This window comes from Scardinius erythrophthalmus (genome assembly GCF_964197995.2).
Source record: "Scardinius erythrophthalmus genome assembly, chromosome: 21".
Lineage (NCBI taxonomy): Eukaryota > Metazoa > Chordata > Actinopteri > Cypriniformes > Leuciscidae > Scardinius > Scardinius erythrophthalmus.
In genome coordinates, this window is record NC_138241.1 from 648,309 (window position 1) to 670,474 (window position 22,166).

The 22,166-nt window shown below is 47.1% G+C and overlaps 1 protein-coding gene and 1 long non-coding RNA gene across 2 annotated transcripts in view; one reads left to right on the forward strand and one right to left on the reverse strand.

Annotated features, from left to right (window-relative positions):
* The first annotated feature begins 217 nt into the window (after positions 1–217).
* LOC308681783 lies at positions 218–2,392 on the forward strand. Its single transcript, XR_014029060.1, has 6 exons — positions 218–317; positions 816–877; positions 1,129–1,202; positions 1,523–1,571; positions 1,855–1,996; positions 2,183–2,392. It is a non-coding gene; the product is annotated as an uncharacterized lncRNA (long non-coding RNA).
* A 5,043-nt stretch (positions 2,393–7,435) lies between these two features.
* ppp4r3b (protein phosphatase 4, regulatory subunit 3B) overlaps positions 7,436–22,166 on the reverse strand; it is a 36,310-nt gene continuing 21,579 nt past the window's right edge. The window contains exons 12-17 of the mRNA XM_081351021.1: positions 22,030–22,166; positions 20,988–21,157; positions 19,968–20,107; positions 9,160–9,296; positions 8,902–9,074; positions 7,436–8,053 (exon numbers count right to left, since the gene is read on the reverse strand). The exon at positions 22,030–22,166 is cut by the window's right edge and continues 22 nt beyond it. Coding sequence (XP_081207147.1) covers positions 7,958–8,053; positions 8,902–9,074; positions 9,160–9,296; positions 19,968–20,107; positions 20,988–21,157; positions 22,030–22,166 — 853 coding nt within the window. The 3' untranslated portion in view covers positions 7,436–7,957. The remainder of the gene's footprint in view (positions 8,054–8,901; positions 9,075–9,159; positions 9,297–19,967; positions 20,108–20,987; positions 21,158–22,029) is intronic.

Genomic DNA, 22,166 nt, shown 5'->3' on the forward strand with positions numbered 1-22,166 from the left:
ACCCGCCCTCAAGCCGCCAGATCCGCCTGACTGTCAGATTCGTTTTCGCTGCGCTAACAGGATCAGCCCCGCCTCCAGGATCGGCCCAGCCTGCGGTTTTAATCGGCGGACCCAGAACGGATCACATACGGATCCGCACTTCGGACGCGCCTTAACATGTGCCCCGCCCCCTAACGCACTGTCACCTCGCGGACTCGCTACAGACGCTGGGCGGACCCGCTGACCAAACGCGCCTAATTTCAACTGTCGCCATCGTCACAGAATCATTCTCCGCTCTGTGGAAAAGCTAACCGGCAGGTCGACAAGCACGGAACACGGTAAGAATGGTTCAAATATGCTTTATTTGTACAGTTACTTAGCTGTAAAACATTACCGTTCATACCGTTCAACATACCGATGATTTTATTTCTGAAATGATTGTGGCAAACGAAGTTAGCAAATTGTCATTAGCGTAGATTTGAGTAAAAATGTATTTGATAATTAATAACTTTGAGTAAAAAGCTATTTGGATGGTATATTCTTTCTGTCTGGGAGGTTAGGTGATTTAATTAACGTTAGCTGTCCGGATTTTTATCACACCCTGATCGCGTATTTTCTCCCCTCCAGTAACGTTAAAATGTCAGGCAATATTATCATGTTAGGCCTAACGTTACCCAACTTACGTTTTTCACTGAATTTCTGGTATAACATGTCCATTTTTGTTTACATTTTGACAGTTCCACCTCCCCATGTAATGTTGTTTCAAAAAAATAATTAATATTATATGATACTGTGTGTGTGTGTGTGTGTGTGTGTGTGTGTGTGTTCTGTTGCAGCTTACAGTTTGTTCAAGTGCCACCAGTCTTATTTTGGAGTTTCATCTTTTCCTGACATCAGAGTAAGTAAGATTTAATACTGTTCCAACTGGATTTGTTGTCAAATACTGACACTGGTCCACACTACAGCATTTAATACTGTACTGGTTTGGTTAGTTTGAGTCCATTTTTGTTTACATCATGACAAATATATTCTCCACCACCTCCCCATGTAATGTTGTTTCAGATAATTATTTCATATCATATTAAGATTGTGTGTGTGTGTGTGTGTGTGTGTGTGTGTGTGTGTGTGTGTGTGTGTGTTCTGTTGCAGCTTACAGTTCACAGTTTGTTCAAGTGCCACCAGTCTTATTTTGGAGTTTCATCTTTTCCTGACATCAGAGTAAAGTAAGATTTAATACTGTTCTAACTTGATTTAGCCAGATATGTTGTCAAATACTGACACTGGTCCACACTACAGCATTTCAATTGTCAAGGCTTAAAAAATTGCAAATTATCAACTTGAAGATGCAGCACTGGCCCAATGGGGCAGGTGAAAGTTCCTGCAACTGGCCCAAGTGTCTTTCACGCTGGCCCCGGGCCATCAGGCAGTCCTTATTGTCGAGCCCTGCTGTATAATTATTTTTGAAAACACTCAAAATTTTGGTTATTTTCCACAACTCACTAGTTGAAATGTGTATTTTGTGTTTCTGTTACGTTTCTTTTAGATAAAATGAATAGAAAAACTGTACCTGTCTCCAGCTCCACCTTAAGACAGTAAGTTCTTCAGCAACTTCACTGTAAGTTGACAGTTCATTGTTGATTCAATTGAGTTCAGTAAGGCCACATTTATACTGCAGGTCTTGATGCCCAATTCTGATTTGTTGACCATATCTGAATTTCTTTTATATTTTTGGACCAGCTTTTTTAATTTAAAAGTGACCCATATGCAATTACACCATACACTTGGTGAAATAACCCAAGGTAGACATACTGACCTGTTCTTGAAACAGGAAGTTAAATTTATCTGGTGCTGTTTGTTACTTCCTTCTCGTTTAAGGATGTTTGGTGCCACAAAATTGGTACAGTGATGGAGTTACCTATTGGCCAAACTACAAAAATGATGAGAGAGTGAACGGGGCAGTGAAAAATTCTAAGGAACCTGGACCTGACTGGAAAAAATATGATGCCAGAGTCATGTGGTATGCTATTTTCTTTTTAAATAATCTAAATGGCTTTTGTAAGCAAATATCAAAGTATTTTGCCAATATGTTATATGGGAAGAAAATCCTTTTAATTACATTCTCATATTGTTCTGTTGTCTATAGTTCTACTCTATTAATTTGAAGGTCTACTGAAGTTTAACATGTAGGCTATTTATTTTATAGATGACTACTTTGTGGCACAACAACTCTTGAAGAAAGCTCTAAATTGCAACACATCAGATCTACAGTCTGAAGAGGAAGAGGAGGAGATTCGGCCAAAAAGAAGGCCAAAGCCGATGTTAGTATACGTATATTATCCTTTATATTTTACATTAACTTTTTGGCCTCTATATTTTCTCAAAAACATAATTTAGTGTTTAGGATATGATGAACCCGACAACCACCACACGTAAAGCCAGCTGAAATATAGATAAATGGTTTCTCAGAGAAACCATTCTCAACCAATTACATTGATTTACAATTTAAGTTCTTAGGCCAGTGAAAATGTTTATGTAATTACATTTACATTTATGCATTTGGCAGACGTTTTTATCCAAAGCAACTTACATTGCATTTTAAGGTACACATTTACATTCTTATCAGTTCTTGCTTCCCCTGGGAATTGAACCCATGACCTTAGCATTGCAAGCGCCAACACTCTACTGTTTGAACTACAGGAAGGCTTTACATTTATTATAATTATTAATAAGAGTAATTAATAAGATGTTAACTGCTTGTTTTTTTCCACCCTAATTTATAGTCATTTCTTGGGAGACTCTGATGAGAGTGAGGAGGAAGATGCTCATAAAAAGAGGCAAACTTTTAACACAACCATCAGCTCCTGTTTTTGCACCACCACCTTTTATCCTAAGTAGCGGCACAGCTGCTCCACCTCCACCCATTTCTCCACCTCACTGTTCACAGAGACCAGCAGAAGAGCAAACCCCTTCTGCAAGCAGGGTCTACAGACCTACCTGGCGGGGGGGAAGATGTGGATCAGACAGTATTGCCTGCTCTGGTGAGCAATACCTCATTAGATACAAGACTCAAATAGAGTATATTTTGTCAGCTTTTTTATTTTTATGCATGCTTAGTCCTGTGTCAAATTTACTATTTAACTTTTATCATATTTAGTCAACCTTATCCTGTTTTTGTTTAGTTCTTTTTTTAGTCAACTAAACTTATGGGCATTCAAGTTTTATTCAAGGAAAACTTTTTTTTTTTTGTCACGCTGTATAATGGTTAAAATTATAATCACTTAGTCATTTTAGTTGAACTTCTGTTTGTGTTTGTGCCAAATTCTTTAGGGAGTCTATTAAAGTCTGTAGTTTTCTTATGTCTCATTAGAACTACAGAAACGCGACCCGATCTGGCAATCTTACATAGCGTGGTTATAGCAGATAAAGGACCGCAAAGCGGAGGCTGAAGTGCCTTTCACCCTGTTACGACTTGACATTATTTTAAGTTAAAAAAGGAATTATGTCTATCCTCTAAAAAACAACAACCTGGTAGCTTCAATGTGATTTCATGACATGTAATGAAAATCTGCTTATGTATTACAGGTGCTGTGAGAAAGAGCCATGTCTCCTGTGCCGCCACCGATGACGACATTACAAAACATGTAATCCGGTGGTTCAACCTGGCATCAGATAGGGGAAGCTCAAGGAGCCGGAGCCCCTGTCAGCAAACCTTGACCCAACAGTAGTGAAAAAAAATACTTTATCATTTTAGTGTAATGTTTTTCACTAAATAAAATGATGTTCTTGGTACAATTCATGGTTGATTTCATTTTTTTCTGTAATGTCTATTCAATGTATACATGAATAAAACTATTTAAAAAATTAGTAAATACATTTATAGTCTGTAATAACCTATTTTGTTATTGTTAGTTGGCTAAAAATTATTAATGTTTAATGATTCATGTTTTATTCAAAGGCACATACATTAATAACTATTCAAGCTTTTATAGAGCAGTCCAGTCTATCTAATGTTCGTCCACCATTAGATTTTAAATATATCTGTAGCTATAGTTTTGGCCAGATAATCAAGTGTGGGGAAAAAGTGGCATTGTAGACGGAATTTTATGAACGGGTCCAAAACGGACCCGGGCCGGGCATATGACTGGGTCCAAAACGGACCCGGAGCGGATATGCGGCTCATTCGCGGATCCAAAGCGAAGCCGGGGCGGATGTACCCATTTATGTACGGATACGCAAAGGGACCGCAGCGGTGTCAGACCGGATCCGCGAGCCGCCACCGCGGCGGATCCGGCGCGGTGTGCAAGTGGACGCAGTTTCGGATCCGCTTTCTGGATCCGTTCCGGAGTTCACTGTACCTCCGCGGCGGATGCGTTTCGTAGTCAGTTTGCTGTCTGGGAGTAAACATGTTGTTGTTTTAGATGAAGTAAAAAGTTTATTTAACTCTTTTTGTTCTATAGTTGTAAAGCACTGTAATTGTTCTTGCGGGGTGATAATTGAGGCTGAATTATAAGGCGCGATTGAGGATTGAACGTTTACAATTGTGGTTCTGATGTTTTCTATTTTCTCAGTGAAGAACTTCATGAAATCATTACTACTAAACTGTAATGGAATATTTTGTTCAGGAGACATCTGTTTATTTGTTAGTCTCGCCACGGTGTTAAATAAGAACTTAGGATTGTTATGGTTGTTTTCTATTAGTTTGCGGAGATGCTCAGCCCTGGCCGCTTTTAGGGCCTTTTTATAACGTGACATACTGTCTTTCCATGCGATTCTAAAGACCTCTAAATTAGTTTGTTTCCATTTACGCTCTAAATTACGGGTTTCTCTCTTTAGAACATGCGTAGTATTGTTGTACCATGGTGCTTTACTTTTCTCTCTGACCTTTTTTAATCTAATGGGCGCAACAATATCCAATGATCCAGAGAGAACGGTGCTCATAGTGCTAGTTAATTCCTCAAGTTCATCTGTTTGTTTGGGTTCACTGAGCAGCTGAGACAGATCAGATAAGCTGTTTGAAAAATTATCTATGGTGGATGGAAGGATTGTTCTGCCTAATCGATAACGCGGCGCAGCATGATATATTACAGGAGTACGTAAAATGCAAGTTACCATGTAATGGTCAGTGACATCGTCACTTTGTGGAATGATATCTATATCGGTTGGATCGGTTCCATGTGATATAATTAAATCGAGTGTATGATTAAATCGATGAGTCGGTCCGGTAATGTTTTGCTTGACCCCAAAGGAGTTTAATAAGTCTATAAACGCAGCCCCTAGCGCATCATTTTGATTATCTACATGGATATTAAAGTCTCCAACAATTAATGCTTTATCGAAGTTAACTAATAGGTCTGAGAGAAAATCTGCAAACTCTTTTAGGAAATCAGCGTAAGGCCCAGGCGGTCTATATACGGTAGCCAAGGCTAGAGATAATAGGGATGTTTTTCGAACATCTAAGAGCGTAACATTTAGTACAAGTACTTCAAATGAAATAAACTTATAACCCGTTTTCTGAGTAACATTGAGAAAATCTCTATAGATTGTTGCAACACCGCCGCCACGACCAATCAGACGGGGCTCGTGCTTATAGGAGTATCCTGATGGAGTAGACTCATTTAGACCGAAATAATCATTTGGTTTAAGCCAGGTTTCAGTAAGGCAAAGTACATCGAAGCTATTATCTGTGACTATTTCATTTACAATAACTGCCTTAGGTGTGAGTGATCTAATGTTTAGAAGACCTAGCTTTAGAAATTGTTTTTGATTACCAATAGCAACATTTTCTGGTTTAATAACAATTAGATTTTTTCTAGATCCTGCAGTAGATTTATTATTTGATCTCACTAAACGAGGAATAGACACAGTTTCTATGCAATGTTCTACACTATTTATATCAGTTAAATTGGTGCAGCAGAGACTATGATTTGGACTTTTGGTTACTAGTCAAAAGGTATTTAACATTTTGGAGATGTTATCTGACAGAAGATCCGATCCGAATCTGCTTGGGTGTAAGCCATCAGCACGGTAAAGCCTAGGACGCTCCCAAAACAGATTCCAATTATTTACAAAGAGCAGTTTCTGCTCAGTGCACCATGACGTTAACCATTCATTTAGCGCAAATAATCTACTAAACTTTTCATGACCTAGTCGGTACGTGGGAAGCGGTCCAGACACAATGATCGTTATATCAGGCGATGTGCTGCGTACCGTATCGATCAGATTCCTGAAGTCTTTCTTCAGAACCTCCGTCTGGCGCAGTCTGATGTCGTTCACTCCCGCGTGCAGGACAACAGTTCCGACGCGCTCGTTCAGAATCTCGGGAACGTGAGCAGCGATTTCAGAAACACGAGCACCAGGAAAGCAGTGACTATGCACCTTACTTTTATTTAACGTAGCGTGTACGTGTCGAACGATGGAATCGCCGATGATCACAGCATCGCGTTCTGTTTCGCGAAGAGGGGAGAAGCGGTTTTGTGTGGATATCTCGAAAACCGGGAGGGTCGGAGAGAGTTTTCTTGGTCTAGACCTGACTCGCGACTTCCGCTGCGGAAAAATCCAGGCTTCGTGATGGCATGTTGGAGCCGGAGTGAACGAGACCATGGCTGATCGCGACCTCGACGTTCGGGACCGATGTTGAGGAACGCACGGAGTAGACGAGGTCGGAGTCATCGGGTTAGTAACGTTAGTCTCTGATTTGTGTGCCTCGGCACGTGATGTTTCAAGAGCCAAACGCCGGTCTATCAGCTCGGCTTTTCTTACTAAAAGGTCGTGGATCTGTTTCTCAACAGCTTCCAGCTCAGACTGCACCGCGTGCAGCTCAAATGTGTCCTCACCTGCACCAAAAGGTAGACTACTTACATTTGATATATTCGCCATTTTAACAGATGGACAGTAAGTTAGCAACGACGCTACCAGTGGTGCTATCAATATTAATACTAATTTATGGCTTAAGTCTTGGATATAATCCGTCTTTTCAGTGGTACGGGTGTAGAGTAGACGCACGATAGGCGAAAAAATGTTTGTTTGTAAATGAGTGCGGAGAAGACGCGTTCAGCCGTGATCCACGGACGTAACCTATAAGAGTATCCAGCGTTGGATCACTAGGCTTGAGACGCGTCTACTCAACAATCCGCGTTATAACTATGAGGTGAGGAAATGTAGAAAATGTTCGTTGTAAGTGAGTTTAAAGAGAAATCAAGAATTATAAATCAATCGATGGAGCTCCAAAGACAACAACGCGCTCAGACGCGACGCATGCGCATTCGAAACAGGAAGCATATTAAACCCGGCTTCAACAGCAACCTCACGTGGTCACATGACCACAACAACAGGGCAGATGTTTAATTATTCACACTGAACAGAACATGCTTTCTGGATGAGTACCCAGCCTAGGTTAAACCAAATGTCTTTGTTATTATATCTATTCAACTAAAGGCTCATTCAAACAACACAAAATAATGGACAACCTTGTTTAATTGCAGGACCAAATTTAATCTGAAAATTGTAAAAAATATCAAATTTATACAAATGCTCTTTAACGGAGATGGTGCTAGTTAGGAAATTGTACAAAAATGAGGGGAAAAACAAGAAGAGCTAGTAATCTAGAGTGTGACGCGAGTGTTGTGTGGACAGAGCTGATCTGAGATCAGACAGCAAACACTCACTGCAGTTTCATCTCTTCAAAACCAACATCGCAAATCTAGCCTGAATCACAGACGTCCGATTATAAAGGTTAATAACGGCCTCGCCCGACACTGGCAAGAGCTCCTGTCAATCATTAAAAAACACAAACGTCCAGAAGAACTCGTTAAAAAAGAGTCGCCACCGTAGAGCAGCTCTTCAGTCCCAGAGGTCAGAGTTCAGCCAATCCAGCGTTCATTAGCGCGGCTAGTCCTGCTAGCCTCCCATCAGCCCCTGCTGCTGTGATTGGCTGCTGCGCTCCTCCGGTTCAGCCCGACACACACACACACACACAGCTTTATGAGCCCAGACGGGGCCGCTTGCGTGGAGCCTGCTCCTCCTCCTCCTCCTCTTCCTCTTCTTCATCATCATCTGGATAATCCACCAGTCCAGTCTGAGGAACACACGCAGGATTAGCACACACACATGGACAGATCATCACACAATAATTAATATTAAAAATGGCTACAAAAACAAACAAACTTTGGTCCCCCTAAAGCTTAAGATTTGCACTGCGAAAAAATGAAGTACTTGCTCAGTGTTTCTGCTTGTTTTACACACACATAATAAAACACATCTTTCCCTCGCGGGTCAAAATGACACAAAGCCCTAAAATTATACTATTTTTTTGCCCTTTTTTCTCCTTATTTTATTTAGACCCAAAACTCATTTTTTAAAAATTGAGTGTTCATCAGAGGGGTCCAAGACCCGAGGACTTCTGTCGCACTTGACCCACGAATACACACAATACAAAAATGATGGATTCGAGGAGTTTTGTGGTTACAATTTTACAAAGTAACAAATCCTTCCCTCTCGAGTCAGTTTGACCCCTTAGGAATGAATGGAATGCGAGGAATGCTTCAGTACACATAGAAAAACTTAAAAATGCTCAAAATTCAGAAAAACTTAAAAATGCTCAAAATTCAAACTAAAAATCATTTAATAATGTCTGCATGTGTATCTGAATGCACACTGAAAGGAACTGACTTTAGGACCCAGAGGAACAGCTCATTTACTCCATATAGAGCTATAAGACCATCTAGAGTCATGAAATATCATCTTATATTATTATTTTATTTCCACAAAAGGGCAAAGACACCCAATGTAAGATATTTTGACCTGAATTAAAAGGGTTATACATGCAATTGTTAGTTATTTTGAAGAGTGTGTGTGTGTGAGTGTGCGAGCAAGCGTGTGTGTGTGTGTGTGTGAGAGTGAGCGAGCAAGCGTGTGTGTACGCACCCGTGGCGTGTGTCCAGCAGGAGGTGCTGCAGGCCTAGAGCCGCTGGAGGAAGAGGAGGGCGGAGGCTTGGAGCCGTTGCTAGCGTTAGCCGCCGCTGAATGAGCGAAGGTGAACTTAAAGCTGCCTGAGGTCGAGCGCTTCGGCTGGTTCTCTTTATCCTGACTCTCTTTAGCTGAAACCAGAGGGAACACACGTAATGTTTGTGTTTTCCATGCATATCCAGGCCTGGAAATCACTGATTCTGAAAGCAGGAATACCTTTCTCGCTCTCCATGAACTTGCCGTAGTCGCTCTTGCTCTTGTCGAAGCCGGTGTCGGACACGTCCTCCTCTTCCTCCTCCTCGTTCAGCCACATGTCCTCGTCCTCCTCGAAGGAGCGCGCATCTCTACGGTACCTGTGAAAAGAGCATGCTGTGTTAGTGTGTGTGTGTGTGTGTGTGTGTGTGTGCATATAAATATATGTCGCCTGTCACTCCCTCCGCCTGTAACTCTCTCCGCCTGTAACTCTCTCCGCCTGTCACTCCCTCCGCCTGTAACTCTCCGCCTGTCACTCCCTCCGCCTGTCACACTCTCCGCCTGTCACTCCCTCCGCCTGTAACTCTCCGCCTGTCACTCCCTCCGCCTGTCACACTCTCCGCCTGTCACTCCCTCCGCCTTTTCACTCCCTCCGCCTGTCACTCCCTCCGCCTGTCACACTCTCCGCCTGTCACTCCCTCCGCCTTTTCACTCCCTCCGCCTGTCACACTCTCCGCCTGTCACTCCCTCCGCCTGTCACTCCCTCCGCCTGTCACTCCCTCCGCCTGTCACTCCCTCCGCCTGTCACTCCCTCCGCCTGTCACACTCTCCGTCTGTCACTCCCTCCGTCTGTCACTCCCTCCGCCTGTCACTCCCTCCGCCTGTCACTCCCTCCGCCTGTCACACCCTCCGCCTGTCACACTCTCCGCCTGTCACTCCCTCCGCCTGTCACTCCCTCCGCCTGTCACTCCCTCCGCCTGTCACACTCTCCGCCTGTCACTCCCTCCGCCTGTCACTCCCTCCGTCTGTCACACTCTCCGTCTGTCACTCCCTCCGTCTGTCACTCCCTCCGCCTGTCACTCCCTCCGCCTGTCACTCCCTCCGCCTGTCACACTCTCCGCCTGTCACTCCCTCCGCCTGTCACTCCCTCCGCCTGTCACACTCTCCGCCTGTCACTCCCTCCGCCTGTCACTCCCTCCGCCTGTCACACTCTCCGCCTGTCACTCCCTCCGCCTGTCACACTCTCCGCCTGTCACTCCCTCCGCCTGTCACTCCCTCCGCCTGTCACACTCTCCGTCTGTCACTCCCTCCGCCTGTCACACTCTCCGTCTGTCACTCCCTCCGCCTGTCACACTCTCCGTCTGTCACTCCCTCCGCCTGTCACACTCCGTCTGTCACTCCCTCCGCCTGTCACTCCCTCCGCCTGTCACTCCCTCCGCCTGTCACACTCTCCGCCTGTCACTCCCTCCGCCTGTCACTCCCTCCGCCTGTCACACTCTCCGCCTGTCACTTCCTCCGCCTGTCACACTCTCCGTCTGTCACTCCCTCCGCCTGTCACACTCTCCGCCTGTCACTCCCTCCGCCTGTCACTCCCTCCGCCTGTCACTCCCTCCGCCTGTCACTCTCTCCGCCTGTCACTCTCTCCGCCTGTCACACCCTCCGCCTGTCACTCCCTCCGCCTGTAACTCCCTCCGCCTGTCACACTCTCCGCCTGTCACTCCCTCCGCCTGTCACTCCCTCCGCCTGTCACACTCTCCGCCTGTCACTCCCTCCGCCTGTCACACTCTCCGCCTGTCACTCCCTCCGCCTGTCACTCCCTCCGCCTGTCCCACTCTCCGCCTGTCACACTCTCCGCCTGTCACACTCTCCGCCTGTCACACTCTCCGCCTGTCACTCCCTCCGCCTGTCACTCCCTCCGCCTGTCACACTCTCCGCCTGTCACACTCTCCGCCTGTCACTCCCTCCGCCTGTCACACTCTCCGCCTGTCACTCCCTCCGCCTGTCACTCCCTCCGCCTGTCACACTCTCCGCCTGTCACACTCTCCGCCTGTCACTCCCTCCGCCTGTCACTCCCTCCGCCTGTCACTCTCTCCGCCTGTCACACTCTCCGCCTGTCACTCCCTCCGCCTGTCACTACCTCCGCCTGTCACTACCTCCGCCTGTCACTCCCTCCGCCTGTCACACTCTCCGCCTGTCACTCCCTCCGCCTGTCACACTCTCCGCCTGTCACTCCCTCCGCCTGTCACTCCCTCCGCCTGTCACACTCTCCGTCTGTCACTCCCTCCGCCTGTCACACTCTCCGTCTGTCACTCCCTCCGCCTGTCACACTCTCCGTCTGTCACTCCCTCCGCCTGTCACACTCCGTCTGTCACTCCCTCCGCCTGTCACTCCCTCCGCCTGTCACTCCCTCCGCCTGTCACACTCTCCGCCTGTCACTCCCTCCGCCTGTCACACTCTCCGCCTGTCACTTCCTCCGCCTGTCACACTCTCCGTCTGTCACTCCCTCCGCCTGTCACACTCTCCGCCTGTCACTCCCTCCGCCTGTCACTCCCTCCGCCTGTCACTCTCTCCGCCTGTCACACCCTCCGCCTGTCACTCCCTCCGCCTGTAACTCCCTCCGCCTGTCACACTCTCCGCCTGTCACTCCCTCCGCCTGTCACTCCCTCCGCCTGTCACACTCTCCGCCTGTCACTCCCTCCGCCTGTCACACTCTCCGCCTGTCACTCCCTCCGCCTGTCACTCCCTCCGCCTGTCCCACTCTCCGCCTGTCCCACTCTCCGCCTGTCACACTCTCCGCCTGTCACACTCTCCGCCTGTCACTCCCTCCGCCTGTCACACTCTCCGCCTGTCACACTCTCCGCCTGTCACACTCTCCGCCTGTCACTCCCTCCGCCTGTCACTCCCTCCGCCTGTCACACTCTCCGCCTGTCACTCCCTCCGCCTGTCACTCCCTCCGCCTGTCACACTCTCCGCCTGTCACACTCTCCGCCTGTCACTCCCTCCGCCTGTCACTCTCTCCGCCTGTCACACTCTCCGCCTGTCACTCCCTCCGCCTGTCACTACCTCCGCCTGTCACTACCTCCGCCTGTCACTACCTCCGCCTGTCACTACCTCCGCCTGTCACACTCTCCGCCTGTCACTCCCTCCGCCTGTCACTCCCTCCGCCTGTCACACTCTCCGCCTGTCACTCCCTCCGCCTGTCACTCCCTCCGCCTGTCACACTCTCCGCCTGTCACACTCTCCGCCCGTCACTCCCTCCGCCCGTCACACTCTCCGCCCGTCACACTCTCCGCCCGTCACTCCCTCCGCCCGTCACTCCCTCCGCCCGTCACTCCCTCCGCCTGTCACTCCCTCCGCCTGTCACTCCCTCCGCCTGTCACACTCTCCGCCTGTCACACTCTCCGCCTGTCACTCCCTCCGCCTGTCACTCCCTCCGCCTGTCACTCTCTCCGCCTGTCACACTCTCCGCCTGTCACACTCTCCGCCTGTCACTCCCTCCGCCTGTCACTCCCTCCGCCTGTCACACTCTCCGCCTGTCACACTCTCCGCCTGTCACACTCTCCGCCTGTCACACTCTCCGCCTGTCACTCCCTCCGCCTGTCACTCCCTCCGCCTGTCACTCTCTCCGCCTGTCACACCCTCCGCCTGTCACTCCCTCCGCCTGTAACTCCCTCCGCCTGTCACACTCTCCGCCTGTCACTCCCTCCGCCTGTCACTCCCTCCGCCTGTCACACTCTCCGCCTGTCACTCCCTCCGCCTGTCACACTCTCCGCCTGTCACTCCCTCCGCCTGTCACTCCCTCCGCCTGTCCCACTCTCCGCCTGTCCCACTCTCCGCCTGTCACACTCTCCGCCTGTCACACTCTCCGCCTGTCACTCCCTCCGCCTGTCACACTCTCCGCCTGTCACACTCTCCGCCTGTCACACTCTCCGCCTGTCACTCCCTCCGCCTGTCACTCCCTCCGCCTGTCACACTCTCCGCCTGTCACTCCCTCCGCCTGTCACTCCCTCCGCCTGTCACACTCTCCGCCTGTCACACTCTCCGCCTGTCACTCCCTCCGCCTGTCACTCTCTCCGCCTGTCACACTCTCCGCCTGTCACTCCCTCCGCCTGTCACTACCTCCGCCTGTCACTACCTCCGCCTGTCACTACCTCCGCCTGTCACTACCTCCGCCTGTCACACTCTCCGCCTGTCACTCCCTCCGCCTGTCACTCCCTCCGCCTGTCACACTCTCCGCCTGTCACTCCCTCCGCCTGTCACTCCCTCCGCCTGTCACACTCTCCGCCTGTCACACTCTCCGCCCGTCACTCCCTCCGCCCGTCACACTCTCCGCCCGTCACACTCTCCGCCCGTCACTCCCTCCGCCCGTCACTCCCTCCGCCCGTCACTCCCTCCGCCTGTCACTCCCTCCGCCTGTCACTCCCTCCGCCTGTCACACTCTCCGCCTGTCACACTCTCCGCCTGTCACTCCCTCCGCCTGTCACTCCCTCCGCCTGTCACTCTCTCCGCCTGTCACACTCTCCGCCTGTCACACTCTCCGCCTGTCACTCCCTCCGCCTGTCACTCCCTCCGCCTGTCACACTCTCCGCCTGTCACACTCTCCGCCTGTCACACTCTCCGCCTGTCACACTCTCCGCCTGTCACTCCCTCCGCCTGTCACTCCCTCCGCCTGTCACTCTCTCCGCCCGTCACACTCTCCGCCCGTCACACTCTCCGCCTGTCACTCCCTCCGCCCGTCACTCCCTCCGCCCGTCACTCCCTCCGCCCGTCACACTCTCCGCCTGTCACTCCCTCCGCCTGTCACTCTCTCCGCCTGTCACTCCCTCCGCCTGTCACTCCCTCCGCCTGTCACACTCTCCGCCTGTCACACTCTCCGCCTGTCACTCCCTCCGCCTGTCACTCCCTCCGCCTGTCACTCTCTCCGCCTGTCACACTCTCCGCCTGTCACACTCTCCGCCTGTCACTCCCTCCGCCTGTCACACTCTCCGCCTGTCACTCCCTCCGCCTGTCACACTCTCCGCCTGTCACACTCTCCGCCTGTCACTCCCTCCGCCTGTCACACTCTCCACCTGTCACACTCTCCGCCTGTCACACTCTCCGCCTGTCACTCCCTCCGCCTGTCACTCCCTCCGCCTGTCACACTCTCCGCCTGTCACACTCTCCGCCTGTCACTCCCTCCGCCTGTCACACTCTCCACCTGTCACACTCTCCGCCTGTCACACTCTCCGCCTGTCACTCCCTCCGCCTGTCACTCCCTCCGCCTGTCACTCCCTCCGCCTGTCACACTCTCCGCCTGTCACACTCTCCGCCTGTCACACTCTCCGCCTGTCACTCCCTCCGCCTGTCACTCCCTCCGCCTGTCACACTCTCTGGACTCGCATGGCATCTCTGACAGATCTCACAGGAGAACAGCCCTGATCTCTGCTGAGCTGAGCCGCTACAACATCGACATCAGCAATGCTCTGAGTGAGACCAGGCTTCTGGATGAAGGCTCTCTGACAGAAGAAGGGACGGGCTATGCCTTCTTCTGGAAAGGTTTCCCCACAGGTGGAAAACATCTTTATGGAGTAGGACTGGCCATAAAGAACACCATTCTACCAAGTCTCACAGAAACACCTGTTAGCATTAGTGAAAGGCTAATGACCCTCCGTATCCCCCTGGCAAAAAAGCATTATGCCACATTTCTTAGTGCCTATTAGGGCTGCACGATTTGGGGAAAATGTCATATTGCGATAATTGAGGTCAATATTGCGATTACGATTGTGATATGCGATATAATAAACAAATGGTTTCATGAGTCAACTTGCTTGGTTCTCAAGGAAAATAAATGCACACACAGATTAGTGATAATCAGCCTAAAGAAAAAAGTTCTTTAGTCAAGAGCAGTGAGTGTTTTTCTCTGTTCCCTTTGTTCTTTGATTAACTTTAGCGACAGATTTTTTTTTTTTTATTGCATTTTAACAAGAACAAAACATAATTTACATACAAGAGTACATATAACCATACATGTCAGGGGTAAAAAAATAAAAAATAGAATAACTTTAGCGACAGATGTAATTAGTGGCTACTGTGTACTGTCCCTTTAAGACCAGCCACTGTCAGAGACGCGGATCTCACACGCGCCTCATTCTTTCACGAGTCATCACAACTCTTCATGTTCATCATAAGACTACTCTTATGTTATGAAGACACTCGATAAAAAGACATTTTGGCATAATTGTGTGTGTTATTGTTCGTTCAAGCTCGAAAGAGAACTGTATTCTGTCATGCTGTTTTGTGCGCACGCACGATATTAGCGCGAGTCTTTCTGTCTATCACAGTCAGACATTCACAGGCAGCGCGTTCATTTTGGCATACGTGTGTTGTTCGTTCTACCGCGAAAGAGAACTTGATACTGGCGCGCGTCTAACTGTGTGTGTGTGTGTGTGTGTGTGTGTGTGTGTGGAGGACATTCACAGGCATCTCGTTCTTTCATGTCTTATCGCGCATGAATGGTTTAAAAGCATTTGCATTAATAAGTGCGTTAACAGCGCTAATTTATTTAATATAAAATCGCAACATTTTGCGTCATATAATCGAGTAGGCTTGACATCGCGATTGCGATTGCGATACGATTAATCATGCAGCACTAGTGCCTATGCACCAACTTTGCCATCTGAAAATGAGGCCATGGAATACTTAAATCAAACACTGGATGAAACTCTTTGCCGGATCCCTAAGAGTGATAAGATCCTCTTGCTTGGGGATTTTAACGCTAGGGTGGGACAGAACTACAGGATATGGAGTGGAGTACTAGGTAGGCATGGTATTGGCAGGGTGAATGCAAATGGCATGAGGTTACTTACTCTTTGCTCTGAGCATAACCTTACCATAACCAACACCATCTTCCAGCATAAGACAAAATATAAGACCTTGTGGATGCACCCTCGCTCTGTATATTACTTTCTAGCCCCTCCCATTCCAAGGGCTTTTTAACTCCTACGGTGGCCGTATTATTTCAAATCTGCCGGCAGTCGCGAGTAATCTCCCTCTCGCACTCGTCACGGTGCCACTGAGTGTAAAAGCGTATAAGGCGAAGCTTGAATTTCCAGGTATGTCCCTCTTTGTCTAATGTATTTTCAAGATGGATGCACAACATGGCTTCCGCCATTCGAGCGACTCGCTCGTATGTATTCTACATGGCAGATTATACACTTACGAGAATACTTAGTTGGTTGAAGTGATTACACATTAAAGGGCACCTATTATGCCCCTTTTTACAAGATGTAATATTGGTCTTGGGTGTCCCCAGAATGCATTTGTGAAGTTTCAGCACAAAATACCCCACAGTTAATTTATTATAACCATTTGAAAATGTCATTTTTGGGGCCTGTTTTAAAAAGAGCTGTTTTGGCATCTACCACCTTAAATGTAAATGAGCTGCATATCCCCGCCCTGCTGCTGGACCCAGATGATGAAGAGAGTCCGGCACAGAATATACACGAATGAGAATGGACTTAACGTCTCGGAATGGTTATTTGATACATTTATGTACTTACAAAGTTTTAATCGCGTCCCCTTTGCCATTATGGATGTGCAACACACACACACACACACGAACTGTGATAACGTTCGCGCAATTTTTTTAAACTACACACACACACACACACACAAATACTGTGATAACGTTAGCTAAGTACAAACGATTTATTTATTTTTTTTTAAGGGGAGGGAGATAGACGTTTATATACTGTCTATGGAGATAGAGCAGACCTTAATTTATTTACATTTGTAATTGCTGCAAAAAATGATAGCCTACGTGACATAAAACTGTCTGACGTTGTTTGTTGAGACATCCTATGACGACGACAATAAATAGCTTTAGACCAGGGGTGGGCAAACTTTTTGGCTCAAGGGCCACACAGGGTTTTAAAATTTGACAGAGGGCCGGCCCAGTAGCAGATTATGAAACACGATCTCGTGAAAGTGCGTATCTATACCACGAATTTGATTTATCGTGCCATTTATACGGCAAAATTTTTTGTTTTTTTTTGCGTGCATATACGCACTGTAAACCCCTTGGTTTGGATTAAGGGTGCGGAGTGCGTGCCTATTACACGCCATAAAGTGCGTATCATATGCACGCGAAAACTGCGTATCATAAGCACTACAAATACAATTCGTGGTATTCGCACTTTCATAAGATCGGGCTGAGCAAACTCATTTGTGGCAACGTCTGCACGAAATTGACTGCGGGAATGTGAGAGACGACATTCTGACAATACATTTTTTATACTAGATATCCCCCATTTAGCATTATGTTTTGAGGTTAATTTTGAATTAGTCAGATGTTAGGTAATTATAGCCAATACTTTTTAAATATTGTTTATCCTTATTATTATTTAATGGGCCTAACAGTAAATTAGAAACAAAGCACCTGCAAGTGTAACTTACACTTAGAGTAAAAATGACAGAAGGTTACGTTAATTCAACTTTATTAAAACTGCATATGGCAATCAATTTGCACTTCCAAAAGTCATACATTTGTAAAAAAAAAACAAAAAAACAAAAAACGAATATACAAATTTATTTTAAGTATAATAAAATAAAACATAAAAAGCAAAGGCAGATCAGAACATTTAATGAACAAAACCGGGTTCTGCACATGGCAGACATGGGAGCGTAGCCGAAAACCGGGCGATAAAGGTCGGTAAACGGAATCAGGCAGGATAGGCTACATCCACAAATCCAGAGGAGCAAAGAAACTAAATAGCAGACAAATCAAAGGAAAAACTAAACAGGTGTGCAAGCGGTTTCCAAACATTTTTTTCTCTGTGAGTTTCCGAAAAAGGAAAAAACATTAACGTGCAACAAGTCTATGCGCTTAAGTCGCTGTCTGTTTGGTTTCCATGGTGACGCGTCATTGCTTGTTACGTGACACACACACCGAAGCCACAACAGCGCTGAATGAACGATGATCTGCTTTTACGTCATTTTTCCTTTTTTACATTTGTTAGCTATGGCATGAAATATCTGATATTCCGATTGTCAAATATATGCAACGCAATATATATATGTATATATATAACGCAAAGTATTGCAAGAAAAAGGCAAAATGAACGCGATCTTAAGACAATTTTTTAAATACTCGACGGGCCGGATTAAACAGCCTAACGGGCCGTAGTTTGCCCACCCCTGCTCTAGACGCATTTGTTGTTGAACTGGCTGACATCGATTGAAATGACTATTTGCTCATAAATCATAAAATACACTTACTTCTGGAGGTGACATTGGATCGCGAACTGTAGGCAATGATCCACACTTGAGGATTAACTTTGACCCTCATTCACTAAACAGTCAGTCAGAACATGAATCTCGTATTTAGGAAGTTTAAGTGGTGCCTTTTCTTCATAAATAAAATCCATCCGCTGCGTTTTCAGTGGCTCTGATGTCAGTGAAGACTACTGTATGTCCATTCTTACATCCCACAACAGAACACCTACACTTCTTAGGAGACATTACACACCGGCTGAAACAATGGAGGATGGTGTAACCGATCACCGAGGGCGGGGTCTATGCCAAAACCAGATGTCAATCAAATCACGTCGGTGGGGCTTAGCTCATTTCTACGTCACAGTGAGGGAAATCTAGAACAGGGCGTTCTGAGACAGTGCTTATGATTTATTGAGATAGTAAAAAAACTACTGGGTGGATTTTTATCATTCTAGGGAGGTTTTGCTCACACACTGCCAACACACATTTATGTTCAAACACCATGTAAAAGTGAATTTTGCATAATAGGTGCCCTTTAATGTGAACGTTTGAAAGAACAAAGTGTTTTTTGCTAAAAATCAACTTAAAATATTACACAGTGTAGCTTTAAGGACAATTTTAGACAACCTTTCATCCATTAAGACTCGAAATTAAATCCAATCCAATCCTTTGCTGATAAAAATGACATGGCCATCTACGGTCCAACAAATCGCTGTGTCATTGCCTTGAAAACATCTGATGGTCAGACACTTCTGAAGGACCAGAATAGTAATCCTATTGAGGTGTGCTGACCATTTTGACACCCTGCTTAATCAGGACTCTGATGCAGACCCCACCATCCTTGACCACCTGCCTGAACTTCTGAACCCATCCACAATCTCAGTCTACCCCCAACCTTCCAGGAGCTTCTATCATCTGTTCGTTCCCTTAAGAACAACAAGTCCCCTGGCGCGGAGAACATCCCTGCTGAGCGACTGAAGGAGGGAGGGTACATATGTATGTGCAACCTCTACCAGTACATCAAGGCCTGGACTGATGAGAACATTCTACAGCAATGGAGAGATGCAAACATTATAGTCATTTATAAGACTTCGGTGTAGAGTCTTTCATTACAAGAACCTTCATCCCTCCACAAAGGTCGCCGTGTACTAAACGGTCTGTGTCACCACCCTCCTCTATAGCTGTGAAGCGTAGGTAACCTACAGCCGTCACATCACGTCTTTACTTCCATATAAGCTGCCTTCAGTGCATTCTGGGAATTACCTGGCATAATCGTGTGCCTCACACCGAAATACTTAAAAAGACCAACTGCAGAAGTATTGAGGTCATGAGTACCCAGCGCCGACTGCAGTGGTTGGGACACGTGCTACTATAGAGAATAGAGTGCTATACGGCCAGTGACATCATGGCCGACGCTCAGCTGGGGGCCGAAGAAGCGCTGTAAGGATCAGATGAAGACCGCTTTGAGGAAGAGTTAGATCAGACCTGAGGATCTGGAAGATGTTGCTGCAGATCGTTCCATCTGGCGCAGCTGTGTAGCGATGGGGCTCATACGCTAGAGACGGAGAGCCAGAAGACAGCAGAAGCGAGCCAGGAGAAATACAGCCATGGCTGCAGCTGTTACCATCACTTACATATGCCCTCCTGCAATAGAGCTTGTGGGTCCAGGAGAGGACTGTTCAGCCATCACAGATCTCACCGCACAAGGCGTGGACGTCCTCATCGGATTTCGATGGACAGCCGAAGAGAGTGTGTGTGCGTGTGTGTGTGTGTGTGTGTGTGTAGGGTCGCTCACACACCTGCTCAGGCCTCGGCTCTGTCGCTCCTTCTCCTGCTCGTATCGGCCCTTCAGGCCCTTGAAGGTCTGCACGTACTCGATGGACTCCAGCGCCGGGTAGAAGTGATCCACGATGTGTGCGATGAGGGACCTGATGTCCTCCTGATGATCAAACACAGCGGTCAGACGCCAGAAGATGGCCTGATCTCTACTAGCGATGGGTATCCAGAACCGGTGCCAAATTTACAAGAACCGGTGAATCGATAAGAAACATGCATTTCGGTTCCACTTATCGATTCCTGTGTGCAGGTTTTAATGTGATTTAAACCATTCAGGCGTGAGACGACTCGTGTGCTGTATTCAAAGCGCGCACAGAAAGAGATTTTAAAGTGAGGAAGACAGCGTCTCGCGCCCGAATGGATCCGTGCAGCTCTGAAAGTGACAGTAGGCTGTCGTCTCTATAATAACACTAATCAAACAACAACAAATTCTACTCGTTCTTCACTGAATCACTTTTGTTACTATATTTGTAATGTATATTATTTTATAAACTGCAGTGTTATTTTACATTTGATTTCAGTTTCTGAACCTGAAAATCTTAAAACACTGTTTATTTCAATCGTATCTTTGTTCAGTTGTATCTATTTGTTGCGATTGATCATTTTTCATTTGTTCTTTTTTAATTACTGAGTGTTTATTTTGTCTTTAATAAAGCTTGAAGTTTATATTAGTTGAGCTAGTTGTTGTTCTATGGTGTTTTTAGACCACAGGCAAACGTCTCTTGTGTAAGTGTTCTTTAGCCTGTTGATGTTTGCTCATGATATTCAGCCACAATTACATGTTTTGCAATAAGACTAAATGTGAATGATATCTAAGGTTTATTTTTACCATACAGGAATTGAAATTAGGAATCGATAAGCAGAATCGTAATCTTTAAAATTGAAACGATACCCTATTCCTCAGCGCTATGCTTTTATCAGTAGTTTAATGATTTCACTGGAGCGGGAACAGGAAGTGTCTCGGGATCCCCAGCCCTACTCACGACTCTGATGAACTCGAAGAGCTCCACGACGGCGGAGTTCAGCAGGTTATATCTGGTGCCGTTGTCCAGCAGGGCGTTGATGACCGGCTCGAACAGGTTTCCCTTCATGATGTAGCGGTTGTAGTGCTCGTCCTTCAGTCCGATGATCCTCCTCAGGAAGCGCAGGGCACCTGCTCAACACACACACTCCGTCAAGCCTCACTACAGTCTGATTCCAACAGTGTTTGATCCGATGGATCAGATGTTTCTTATTCCACATGCTGCCTAATATTCCTCTCCAAACAAACATCACATTGAGAGCTGTGAAAAATATAAATGTAGGCTAGACTATACATTATGAGCAATAACAAAAACAGAACAATAACCTGCGTGCGTGAGTGTGTGTGTGTGTGTGTGTGTGTGTGTGTGTGTGTGTGTGTGTGTGAGTGAGATGAGCAGTGTTGCTGCACTGGGCTGAATATTAAACAGCACCAATTCTGCTTTTCTCCAAGTCCATCTGAGTTTAGTGTGTAATGTTGCTGTTTGAGCATGAAGAAGAGAGTCAGTGTTCCTGAACTCCTGAAACGCCTCCACTGTAGTCTTGAGTTTCTTCCAGGAACAAAAACGTCACAATATTCCTCATTATAATAATTCATACGCAGAATAAAGGGGCGGGGCCTGGTTGAGTTAGTTAGTAGTGTGTTAAACTGGCGGTTATGGTAAGGGGCGGGACATTTCCCAAACACACTCGAAGCGCTCAACCAATGACAACACACTGCTCCAGCCGACCAATCAGAGCACAGTGTGCTTTTCAGAAGGAGGGGCTTCATAGAGACAGGAAGTAAACGGAGCGTTACTGACAGACTGGGAAGAGAGGAGCCGCAACAATGGAGAATATGAGGAGAATAATCAACATTCCAGCAGGAAAACCTGTTCTAGTAGAGCCTGAAACAACATCAAGACTGATAGTGGACGCATGTCAGGTCCTCTTTAAACACAGGTCGTCTGTGGCTCGTGTAGAGCACATGAGCGATGACATCATGATGACGTGAGTGATACTCACACAGCGCCAGGAAGGTGTGTTTGGAGTTCATGAGCGTCAGCACTCTCCGCAGCAGGTCTTTCGTCATGATGTAGTTCTTGATGTGGTACGTGTGGTGCTCCACGCAGAAGGTCAGCAGCTCCAGGATCAGAGCCAGC